This window comes from Bombina bombina, unplaced genomic scaffold (assembly GCF_027579735.1).
Source record: "Bombina bombina isolate aBomBom1 unplaced genomic scaffold, aBomBom1.pri scaffold_870, whole genome shotgun sequence".
Lineage (NCBI taxonomy): Eukaryota > Metazoa > Chordata > Amphibia > Anura > Bombinatoridae > Bombina > Bombina bombina.
Window position 1 is genome coordinate 893 of NW_026512432.1, and position 12430 is coordinate 13322.

The 12430-nt window shown below is 42.1% G+C and overlaps 1 protein-coding gene across 1 annotated transcript in view; it reads left to right on the forward strand.

Moving 5' to 3' along the window:
• Positions 1-2517: 2517 nt before the first annotated feature.
• Positions 2518-12430, forward strand: part of LOC128644307 (meiosis-specific with OB domain-containing protein-like) — a 127730-nt gene continuing 117817 nt past the window's right edge. The window contains exons 1-2 of the mRNA XM_053696974.1: positions 2518-2595; positions 11190-11475. Coding sequence (XP_053552949.1) covers positions 2518-2595; positions 11190-11475 — 364 coding nt within the window. The remainder of the gene's footprint in view (positions 2596-11189; positions 11476-12430) is intronic.

A 12430-nucleotide genomic window follows, 5' to 3' on the forward strand; every position in this document is an offset into this window, starting at 1 on the left:
AAGAGCTGATTTTCTTGGGGCATGCCCCGCAAAGGGCCCTGTTCAGGGCTGGTAAGGTAAAAGAGCTTTTAAATTTATTAATTTAGAATAGGGTAGGGCATTTTGTTATTTTGGGGTCTTTGTTATTTTATTAGGGGGCTTAGAGTAGGTGTAATTAGTTTAAAATTGTTGTAATATTTTTCTTATGTTTGTAAATATTTTTTTATTTTTTGTAACTTAGTTCTTTTTTATTTTTTGTACTTTAGCTAGTTTATGTAATTGTAGTTATTTGTAGCAATTGTATTTAATTTATTTATTGATAGTGTAGTGTTAGGTTAATTGTAGGTAATTGTAGGTAACTTATTTAATTAATTTATTGATAGGGTAGTGTTAGGTTTAATTATAACTTAGGTTAGGATTTATTTTACAGGTAAATTTGTTATTATTTTAACTAGGTAACTATTAAATAGTTCTTAACTATTTAATAGCTATTGTACCTGGTTAAAATAATTACAAAATTGCCTGTAAAATAAATATTAATCCTAAAATAGCTTCAATGTAATTATAATTTATATTGTAGCTATATTAGGATTTATTTTACAGGTAAGTATTTAGCTTTAAATAGGAATAATTTATTTAATAAGAGTTAATTAATTTCGTTAGATGTAAATTATATTTAAGTTAGGGGGTGTTAGTGTTAGGGTTTAGACTTAGCTTTAGGGGTTAATCCATTTATTATAGTAGCGGTGAGCTCCGGTCGTCAGATTAGGGGTTAATAATTGAAGGGAGGTGTCGGCGATGTTAGGGGGGGCAGATTAGGGGTTAATACTATTTATGATAGGGTTAGTGAGGCGGGTTAGGGGTTAATAACTTTATTATAGTAGAGCTCAGGTCCGCTCGGCAGATTAGGGGGTTAATAAGTGTAGGCAGGTGTCGGCGACATTGTGGGGGGCAGATTAGGGGTTAATAAATATAATATAGGGGTCTGCGGTGTTAGGGGCAGCAGATTAGGGGGTACATAAGGATAACGTAGGTGGCGGCGCCTTTGCGGTCGGAAGATTTAGGGGTTAATTATTGTAAGTAGCTGGCGGGCGACGTTGTGGGGGGCAGATTAGGGGTTAATAAATATAATATAGGGGTCGGCGGTGTTAGGGGCAGCAGATTAGGGGTACATAAGTATAACGTAGGTGGCGGTCGGCAGATTAGGGGTTAATAAGTATAATGTAGGTGTCGGCGACGTTGTGGGGGGGCAGATTAGGGGTTAATAAATATAATATAGGTGTCGGCGATGTTAGGGGGCAGCAGATTAGGGGTACATAAGGATAACGTAGGTGGCGGCGCTTTGCCGGTCGGAAGATTAGGGGTTAATTATTGTAAGTAGCTGGCGGCGACGTTGTGGGGGGCAGATTAGGGGTTAATAAATATAATATAGGGGTCGGTGGTGTTAGGGGCAGCAGATTAGGGGTACATAAGTATAACGTAGGTGGCGGTCGGCAGATTAGGGGTTAAAAAAAATTTAATCGAGTGGCGGCGATGTGGGGGGGACCTCGGTTTAGGGGTACATAGGTAGTTTATGGGGTGTTAGTGTACTTTAGGGTACAGTAGTTAAGAGCTTTATGAACCGGCGTTAGCCCAGAAAGCTCTTAACTCCTGCTATTTTCAGCGCGGCTGGAGGTTTTGTCGTTAGAGCTCTAACGCTCACTTCAGAAACGACTCTAAATACCGGCGTTAGAAAGATCCCATTGAAAAGATAGGATACGCAATTGACGTAAGGGGATCTGCGGTATGGAAAAGTCGCGGCTGAAAAGTGAGCGTTAGACCCTTTAATCACTGACTCCAAATACCGGCGGTAGCCTAAAACCAGCGTTAGGAGCCTCTAACGGCTGGTTTTCACGGCTACCGCCGAACTCTAAATCTAGGCCATAGTTTGCAAATGAAAATACCCCTGGACTGATTTGATCTCAGTGGTTGAAAAAGTTCATCTCTTGCACAAAAGGCGTTGACGGGTTTCGCTGTCTAGCTTTCTTCACTCAAGTCCATGTCAGAAGCGAGGCTACTATCTGTCACACTTGAAGGGCTGTGTTCCTGGTTCCACGGCGTAGATTCCGGTAACATTGTTTAATTTTATTTTGATGTGTAAATGTAATGTTAACAAAACAAGGTAGGGTCCCAGTGGGAATCCTTTTATCTTAATAAGGAATCATGGGTTAATATCTCCTGAGGGGGGGTTATTGAACAGGGGGACTTTTAATGATGTTTGTTTTATGGTTCTATCTGCAAATGTGTAGCTTTACTTAGGCTCACGGCCTTTTACGGAACATAACAGTCTTCTTTTAATGACACAATCTTTCCAGATTGTGCGCCCTTTTTGTGACGGGTGAGGTTTCGTTGTTTTTTTTTCACTTCTGTATGCTGACTGTGTGCGACCGAGAGAGTCTAGCTTGTGGGTTGTCTGGTTCACAGGAGGTGATGAGTGCCCCAGACATTGGGGGTATCAAAGGGTGCAAGTTAGTTTTGTCTTTTTGTAATCCCAAGATTATGGAGGATTCTGATATGCGCAACACAGATGCCTCCGATACAGAGGATGTGTCTTGTGATGAATATGAAATGGCCCGGGTAATTAATGCCCATCAATTATGTTCCGGGTGCCGTTCTAGAGTACTCTCTTCTCCTGAGTCTGGGGAAGCTTAGAGTGCATTGAGTCATCCGCCTCCGAGTTTCCATGACCCGTCGTGAGGTGCATGCCCAAGACCCTTTCCCAGCTACGCACGCAGGTGTCCCTATGGCCTTCACTCCTGTTTTGGAGAGTGACTAGTTTCTGCCGGAGGTTACGGCACGGTTCCGCATGGCCATTTCTATGCGCTGTTTCATTTATATCTCCCAAGTGAAGTATTTCTCCGATACTGTCCATGCTCCGTTAACCTAGGTCCATGCGACGCGTGGGGATCGCCCGATTCAGTTCGGCCTTCTGGGGAAACATTGGCCCCTGAGGGCTTCAGGGGCCCTAATCTCGAAGCAGAGGTCTCCAGCAGATTCGGCAAGAGATGATTTTGCCTTCCGTTATAGACTGGCTCGCCTTAGGGTCCTTTTAAGACATGTTTTGGCAATGTTAGAGGATCCAGTCCTAGTGGGCAGAGGGATCTGAGGCCTTAGAAGTTGGATGGCAAAATGGATATGACGTTAGGGAATGAAGCAATCTTCTATCGTCTTCATTTTTTTTAATTTATGTTTTTCGTTCCATTTTCTGAACTTTGGGTGAACAGGGCCTCTACTCGGGCTGGTCCTGTTGTCGTTCTCATTCACCTTGGGGGCGTTCAACCGATGGGTGCTGCCTTTCATTTTATTTTTGGATGGGATGGATGTGTTTAATTTGTTTTTCCTTAAGCTCAGGTCTGTTAGATTTCATTTTTATGAATGTTCTTCTCTGAAACCATACTTGCGACTCGTGGTCGCGTGGGCACTCCCACAAGTTGCGCACTTGTTGAATATTAGAATTTTCGTTTCTAGTTAATTTATAGATCCTTCGGAACAAATTTTCTTGGACCTGGAACAGTTCAGAGTGCTCTTATACCAGAAGGTACTGGTCGGGAGGCACTTTTTTCAGCTGTTACCTGGGTTCATGTCAGCTTCGTGGTGGCTGGAGGGATGCCTCTAGGCCTATTCTTTGGACTCCGGGCTGGGATCTTACTGATGTATGAGGTCTGTGGTTATATGCAACTTCTCCGGATGGAGGGTTGTGCGTACCACTCTAAGGGTGGGTTGGTTTGGGCTACTCGCCTGGGCTATGATTCTGCTTTCTGCAGAACGACCTAGGTTCTTCAGGTCCCCGAGACTTAGAACCTGTATTTCCATTAAATAGAAGTTAGAGTTGTGTGTGACATGTTTGGTCTGATGTGCCGAGTGATTAACGTTTGGTTTTCACTCAAGTTCTTCCGTACGCTGACTCGTTAGCCTAGTGCACTCTTTCCTTGCGATTTCGGAGCATCACATGTTGCCACTTTGCCTAAGAGATTTTTTGTGATCCATGCACTGGGGGTCGATTCTCAGACTGTTCAGGAGTCCTTCATGTCCCTTGGGTTTAAGGCTATCCAGATCGCCAAGTCTACAGACTTTAGATGTGTGCTCCTCCTTGGAGGAGGCAGTTTAGGGTTCTCTCGTGATTGGATCTTTCCATTGTCCATTGTCGAGAACCCTGGCCTTGGGTCCACGTCTCTCCATGGATGGGTGTGGGACGGTCGGTTCACACTTGAAGGTAGTGGTCCCGTGACCCCCTTTATAGGGGCTGGTGCTCTGTGAGAGATGCCTTTGTGACTGTGGCTCAGCCCTTAGGCCTTTCTGATGGGGCCCCTACCTGTCTTCTGGTGCATTTACAATGTTCTCTGTACACTCCAGGTGCTTTTTAACTGGGTTTGGCGATGTGGCCAAGGGGGTCTCGCCCCTATGGTAGGGGTTTTTTTCCCCGTTGTTCATTCCCTTCTCTTCCAGAGTAGGGTTTGGGTTCTCCGGGTTCGGAATTACCTTAGTATCGTGGAGTCCCTGGGGGTCCCTTGGTCCTGCCTTGCAGGGTTTTTTCACTTGCTGTGTTCAGTTCCTGGGAGGGGAGCTATGATGTAGTGTCTGGTCCCTCCGTTCCTGCAGCAGGAGGCTAAGGGTTTTGCTCCCGTGGGGGGCTTCCACTTTGTGTATCCAATATATGGATGCTGAGTTTTGGGGGACTTTTTCCTTGGGAAGTGTGCCCTTTTTTTGCCCATGACTGCGTGTAGGGGGTCTCGTACCCAAGCACAATGTTTCTACTGACTCATCGTAATATGCGCGTTTGTAGCAGTGGTCTAACAGGGGATTTGTTCCTCGTTGATCCTTCTTCCTGTCATCTGGGACTCTTGTCTTCACATCTTTTGACTAGCCTTTGGCTGGGACCTTTATCCCGGAGGGAAGGTTTAGGGATTGGTTACTCTATTGCAGTGTTGGCCGTTCTGCTGTTGGGTCCTTTCCTTGAGGGAGGACTTTGGATGTCCCTCCTTCTTTCTAAAGCATTTGGTGCCCGGAGGGGGTGCTTCTTGGAGTCGCTATTGCGCTGTATGCCTTGGTGGTTTACAGTTGGAACCATCCACACGATTTGCTTAGTGATGGTGTATCCAGTTTTGGCTACTTGCTCTTGTCTGAATGCTAACTAGCTTGACGTGCCTTTAGGAGGTTTGAGTTAGCGATAGGGTCAGCCTTCCTTTTGGAGGCTGGTCCTTTGAGAGTTCCTGTCGGACAGTGTGATTTCTCTGGAGAGCTCTGTCTAGCTGTTGGGATATTTATCCTGTTTCCTGCTGTCTTCCGCCTATCTAGCTTACAGATCTAGATATGTATGGAGCATCGGGGAACTCATGAATTTCCTGGAGTACCTTAGGGTATGGTATGGGAATTGGGGGACATGAGGGGTTCCTCGAGTCCTTTTGAGGACATGTTCCCTGTGTATGGATCCTTCTTTTTGGATCCTTGTGTTCTAGGGAGTTGTGCTCCCTGGGTGTTGCCTTTGTAAAGACAACCATAGGTTGCTTTTTAGGTGTTGATTGGGAAAAGTTCGTTTGGGATTTTCTGGTCTCAGGTTCCCTTTTGGAGGCAGATGCGGTCCTAATCTTAAGCTGGGTACCTTCTTGGGTGTTGTGTCCCGTGGGACAGATGTTTCTGAGGTGTTGTGGGGACCTGACAGACTCTAGGTCTGAATGGTCTCTAGTTCGGCTTTGCCGTGGTATAACTGGATGTGCAGTTACCTGGGGTTTGTTTTTTTCTCTGCGTTCTTTGTACTAAAAGATTTTTCTTTTGGGTGTTGAGTAATTCTGGCCTGTGGTGCCTTTTCGAAGGGGCCGCCTTTTTGTACCCACCCATTATTGCATTCAGGGGTCCTCTAGCTTGGGTATTGTTTTTCCCAAAAGTAATGAATGCAGCTGTGGACTCTTCCCTTTAAGAAGAAAAACATAAATTATTTTTACCTGATAATTTATTTTCTTCTGAAGGGAAGAGTCCACCAGCTCCCGCCTGTGTTTTTATCTCTATGAGGCGGCTGTAAATCTTTTGTTCTTTTCTGCCACCTTTTTTTTCACCCTGATATTTCTCCTACTGTTCCTTGTTCCCTTGGCAGAATGACTGGGGGATGAGGGAAGTGGGGGGATGGTATTTAAGCCTTAGGCTGGGGTGTCTTTGCCTCCTCCTGGTGGCCAAGTTCTGAATTTCCCAAAAGTAATGGAATGCAACTGTGAGATCTTCCTTCAGAAGAAAATTAAATTATCAGGGTAATGCATAATTTATGTTTTTAAAACCTCTATTTTAATGTTAAACATCCTTCTGTGGAACCAGGGCCACTCTTGGACCCATGTAACCATAAAGAAGATGATGAAGGATTTCTAGCATGACTCTGTATAAGTCATGAACACAGTTGAGATAATAATTATACTATTAGAACCTAATGGAACCTAAATATTAACCAGATAACCTCTAGTTGACAATTAACCTTTGTCAATTGAGAGGTTTTTGCCAGGGACCTGTTTTTGGGGTCGGGCTGATAGTCAGTAACTTATCCCCAATACTACTAGAGTACTAGGCATTATGAAAGGAAACCAAGTAAGTTCCAATCCGATACCAAACCGGGCACAAGAATATGTACAGATTGCAGGGGTAGGCAATATTAATCAGATTTATCTATGGACCTATTTTACAACAATCTACTAACATATATGTAGAGACAGAGTTGGTTTCAATGTGCCAAGGCTATCTATTATATAGAGATAGATTAATAGGAATAACACTTCAGCGGTATTGGGGTACAGGACAATGACGTATCAATTACAAGGTATCAACGAATGGACCTTATATATGAAAACAATGTGATTGTACAACCTATGTATAGATAAGAATCAACTGCATGGTTTTAGGACATGTATGTAGTTCATTTATAGGTATATTAGCTAGCACCTAACTATACTCTGTGCATATTCCCTACCAGAAACATCTATTGATGATAGTAAACTTCCCTAATGCATATTTATAAATATGTCATGATGCCTCGGCCGCTGGGCATCCCCAGAGAGGGGGGGGTCAGATAGGGAGGGCTTCTGTAAGGTAGTAAGATGTTTCGATGAAGTCTAGAGCCCCAAAGAAGGGGAACAAGACTGAAAGAGTGCACTTGGGAAGCACTCTCCTCCCTGATTGTATTAATTAATAAACTCCACTTAATTAATAAACTCACTTAATTAATACAATCAGGGACGGGAGTGCTTCCCAAGTGCACTCTTTCAGTCTTGATCCCCTTCTTTGGGGCTCTAGACTTCATCGAAAAATTGTTCTGGTGCACAAGCACCCCTCTCATAAAAAAGACACATACACACAGTATATCTATGTGGATGTTGGATATATATAATACAAATATACATACGAATATTGATATATTCAATTAATTTAATTGAGCAACCCTGTACCAATAATACTTGTAGTGCTAGTGCCACCCTTTCTTCTTACAGTAAGGTAGTAAGATGTACTGGTTCATATCTGCTTCTGTGGGGTTAGATTAAAATATGGTGAGTGAATTATCAGGACAAGCAGGTCTAAAACAGAGGGGGGGGGGGAAGAGGAGTAAAAATTGAGTCTAATCAGCTCAACCTTGGTAAAAATAAACATGAAACTGAAAGATCTGTTATAAATCCTGAACCTCATGGGGGCAAAATGTGTTAACACAGAAATATAGTATAGGGAGCAATTTATATAGACCAAGAGCATTAGTAGGTAAAAGCCCAAAAAATAACAATGTCCCCCATTATCAGGCTCGGTGCCGTCATTAGGGTATATTTCAATCTATTCAGTAATATTATTAGAAAGGCAAATTGTCCTTGATGGGTGAGGGTATAGAGAGTAGCACTAACGTTACAGTTCGTTGCAAAAGTTCACCAAATTCTAACATATTACTGTACCGTATATATATATTACTAGTGCCTGTGTGTTATAGAAGGTTTTCAGCCATTCCCTCTTTAAACCAAAGCAGTCTGTTGGATCTCAGTGAGAGCCAGTGTCCCTCGGTATTGTCTCTAACTATCTGTTGCGCAAACGGTCAGACCACTCATTATCAGAATTCACAGGGTAAATATAATCTAGCTTCTCAGAATTATGTTCCATCTAGCAGTTTGTTGCCAACATGTACTCCTTTCCCTTTTGTAGGTTCACTGCTGACTTTAAGCCGTGGGTAATAAACATGTCGCCATTTTCTGCCTGCAGGATTTCTTGGTTGTAGGAGGAACCAGTACCCCGAGTTAAGCGCCGTTTTGCAGCCGGGTTTGTTCAAGTCCTGCCGTGAGACATACTATTTGTAAAATCCCAAGCATACTGCTCTTGAGTATTCACTGTTGTTCTATCATCATAGGGATCTTCTTTTATCACAGATATAGGTTTCACGGCCAAAAATAATAGTTTTCATCTGTAAAAATCAAAAACAAAACAAGGGCACTATATCTGTATAAATGTAGTGATAGCAAAAATGTTAACGATTCCCCGGTATTTTGGGTTAGTTTTTCTCTTAAATCTCCGGCTGGCAAAGAGGTAAATTGTTAGTTTTTTTAAATGTCACAAACAGCAGATATAATATCAGGGAGATATATAAAGAGTGATAGTATTCCCAATGCAATATCCAAACCAAGATCAGAAGAGAGTGAAACAAATATCATAGAATAAGTTCATAGTCCTATTAAGAACGTGGGCACCTCAACACACAAATGCTGCATAAACATGTACATAGCCGTCAAAACATGAATCCAAGAAAACAAAGACTAATGGACACTCAAATGATCCACCTGGAAGATTACAAATGCAGAGTGTTGCCTAATTTTTCTTAAAAAAGGGAGCAGAATTGTATTGTCAAGCCCAGAGTGTTAGCTTCACCCTATCAGTTATCACCTGTCAGTTATCAAGAATCATTTTAAGACTTCAGAAACTCTATCAGACAGGGCCACCCTAACCATTAGTGGGGGGCCCTCAGCCCAACACATTTATTTTCCTTCCCTGTAAGCCCTACACCCTGTAAGGCCCACCCCAACATGTAGTGTTAGCTATATAAAGAAAAAATATTATATATTACACCTTCTGGTACCATAAACACTTCATAAACTAAATACAGGTAGCCCTCAGTTTACGCCGGGTTAGGTTCCAGAAGGAATGGTTGTAAATCGAAACCGTTGTAAATTGAAACCCAGTTTATAATGTAATTCAATGGGAAGTGAGGGAGTTAGGTTCCAGGCCCCTCTCAAAATTGACATAAGTAACACCTAATACATTATTTTTAAAGCTTTGAAATGAAAACTTTAAATGCTAAACAGCATTATAAACATAATAAAATGGATTGTAGCATCATCAAACCAAGTTTAATAAACAAAAACATTTGCTAAACCGCACCTAATAAAATAATCACACAAACACAGACTGTATCATCATCAATCTAAGTTTAATGAACAAAAACAAAATAGTCACACAACAGACTGTATCATTATCAAACTAAGTTTAATGAACAAAAACGTTTTTTTACTTGCATTTTTCTGCAGCTAAGGGAAATGGCTGCTAGATCTTGTTCCTTTAAAAAACGGCTCCATTGCTCAGGTCTGGTTATACACTGATTAGCCTGCCTGTATTTAATCACACAACAGACTGTATCATCATCAAACTAAGTTTAATGAACAAAAACGTTTTTTACTTGCCTTTTTCTGCAAACAGTTCTCTGCATTGAGTCTGCAGCTAAGGGAAGTGGCTGCTAGATCTTGTTCCTTTGAAAGCTGATCCATTGATCATGTCTGGCTTGCTTTTCTTTGCATGTGTTTGCTGAAACACAAGCGGAGAGCTCCACCTACTGGCTATTTTAATGTAAGCATGTGCTAATGCTTTCAATAGCAGTCAATGCTTTTCAATAGCAAAAAAAAGGGCGTTATTCTGAAACGGTGCAAATTGAACCGTCGTAAACCGAGGGCCACCTGATTTTCATTGCACTTTCTCATACCCTCAACCATGTCATTGTAGGGCCTTCCAACGCTTAGTGCCCCTTTCTCTCTCCCCAAACAGCAGACCTGCACTAGTGCATGTGCTAAATGTCTGTTAGCTAAACTGCTCCCATCCATATAATGAGCAGTCCCATAACCTGTGTGCTACAGATCTCTCTACTAAACACATACTATATAATGAACAACCCCATACTCTGTGTGATACAGATCGGTCTATTAAACACATGCTATATAATGCATAGCCTAATAATCTGTGGGCTATACGTCTATTAAACACACACTATGGGGCATATTTATCAATGTGCGAGTGGACATGATACGAAGTAGCGTATCATGTCCGCTGCACATCGATAAATACCAACAGTGTATGCTATAATTGCACCAGCAGTTCTTGTGAACTGCTGGTGCAATGCCGCCCCTGCAGATTTGCAGCCAATCGGCCGCTAGCAGGGGGTGTCAATCAACCCGATCGTATTCGATAGGGTTTATTTCTGTCCACGGCCTCAGAGCAGGCAGACAAGTTATGGAGCAGCGGCCAGAAACAAGGGACATCAAGCTCCATATGGAGCTTGATAAATATGCCACTATATATTGAGCAGCAATTGCTCTATGTGCTAAATATTTATATGGCCAAAACCGGTCAGACGTTTTAGCACACATTTTTATATGGAGTCTGCTATCACCATTTTGTTTTAATGGAACCAATAAAGAGTTTTTGAATTTTTAAATATCTACGTATCCATTTGGCTTTGTCTCTGTTCTGCCTGGACATTCTTTGGGAACTTTTTTTAGTGCTAAAGATTTGTTTGCTAAAGAATTACTGAATTCTTCTTTCGCAAATTATTTTACTGCACCTACACTTATTACTGTATGAAACAGACTATTCTTCAGCTTGTTAGCATTTATGGAAAGGCAATGCTAACTTAAAAACTGAACATCTCGCTCTAAAGTAAGATTATAAACTAATTCTGGCTTTTCTTTCATATTACGGGGTCAATTTATCAAATGTCAGGCGGACATGATTCGCTCTAGTGAATCTTGTCCGCCCGACAACACTAAATGCTGACAGCATACACTGTCTGCATTTAACATTGCACAAGCGGACCTGAAACTTTGCGGGTAGATAGCAGCATCTGCTGCTTAATAAATCTACCCATATATGACTAATTTGTTCTTCTCTCTTGTTGTCTATAGTGCATTAAGTCTCTCCTACCCCGGCCCCTGAATCTCCCTATATCTAGGATATCTCCCTGGCGTTCTCACCTCCTCCAGGATTCTAAGTCTTTTCCTGAGCTTGCACAGGTAACTAGGATGCGCCATGTGCTTGCTGTTGCTATGGATGACACCAGCAGAGCTTTTACCAGCCACACAGATAGTGAAGAGCAGAAAGCAATGATTGATAGAAAGCGTGTATATGGGTGGGGCATGGGGGAATTATTGAATAGGCTAGCTGTGCTTATGATAATTAAGAATGAAAAAGGTGATTTTAGCGTTTGTTGGACCTGTGACTCCTCTGGTGTTTTTTTATGTGATCTGATACTTACAATGCACATCATATGGCTCTGTGCGGGGTTCCCAAAGCACGGTGCCCGTGGCCGGTGCCTCACTCGCCCCTTCCAAAGGGTGGGCCTGTTATCAAATGTTCCATTAGCTTAATTTTGTTACATAGTTTTTAGATCCTCAATAATGGACGGCTTTTATGTCATGATAGCAAAGCTGAATAGCATAATGTTGCATAAATGTTTTTAGTTTTGTATATATCAGACTATCACGCTAACTTTTTACTTTCAACTTGTAATACGAGCACAACCTGACGCATGCAAAACTTACTTCTAGTGAAGTTAAAGCGCTAGCTGAAGCACAAAATAGCGCTCCACTCATAATTTAGTCCATAGTCAGGTGTGGAAATGTCAGTATTGGGCTTTCAACCCTCTTACCCTAAATGCTCAGTTTCTTATATGACTTGTGTTATGTGAAAGCACTCTGTATTCCGACTTGAGAAATGAATGTAAAACAATGGTCCCAACTTCCGGACTTCAGGGGCTCTCTTTTTGTGCCACAAGTATGGCCCCTATCTAACTTTCATAATCCACTCCACCTGTTTGTTTCTCTTACATACCCTGGAAACTGCCCAAGGGCTAGCATCTCTGGTATACCAGTCTGTATTCTGTCAGGGTCTGGTGTTACCTTCTTCGCCTCAGGGGTATGTTTGCTCTGTACAGATGTGCCCCAGGTTATGGAGATATGACAATCACCAGTGTAAAACCCATCTATGGTGGATACAGACGGTTTCAGGAACATTATGTACCAAGGAGAAAACACTTGGATTGGGAAATAAATACGTTTAATATCATTGTCATGGTAGGCTTTCACAGAGCTCCAACAGAAGTCCCCCAAAGCATAATTCTTAAGGCTTATAATTTGTTTCCCTGTTA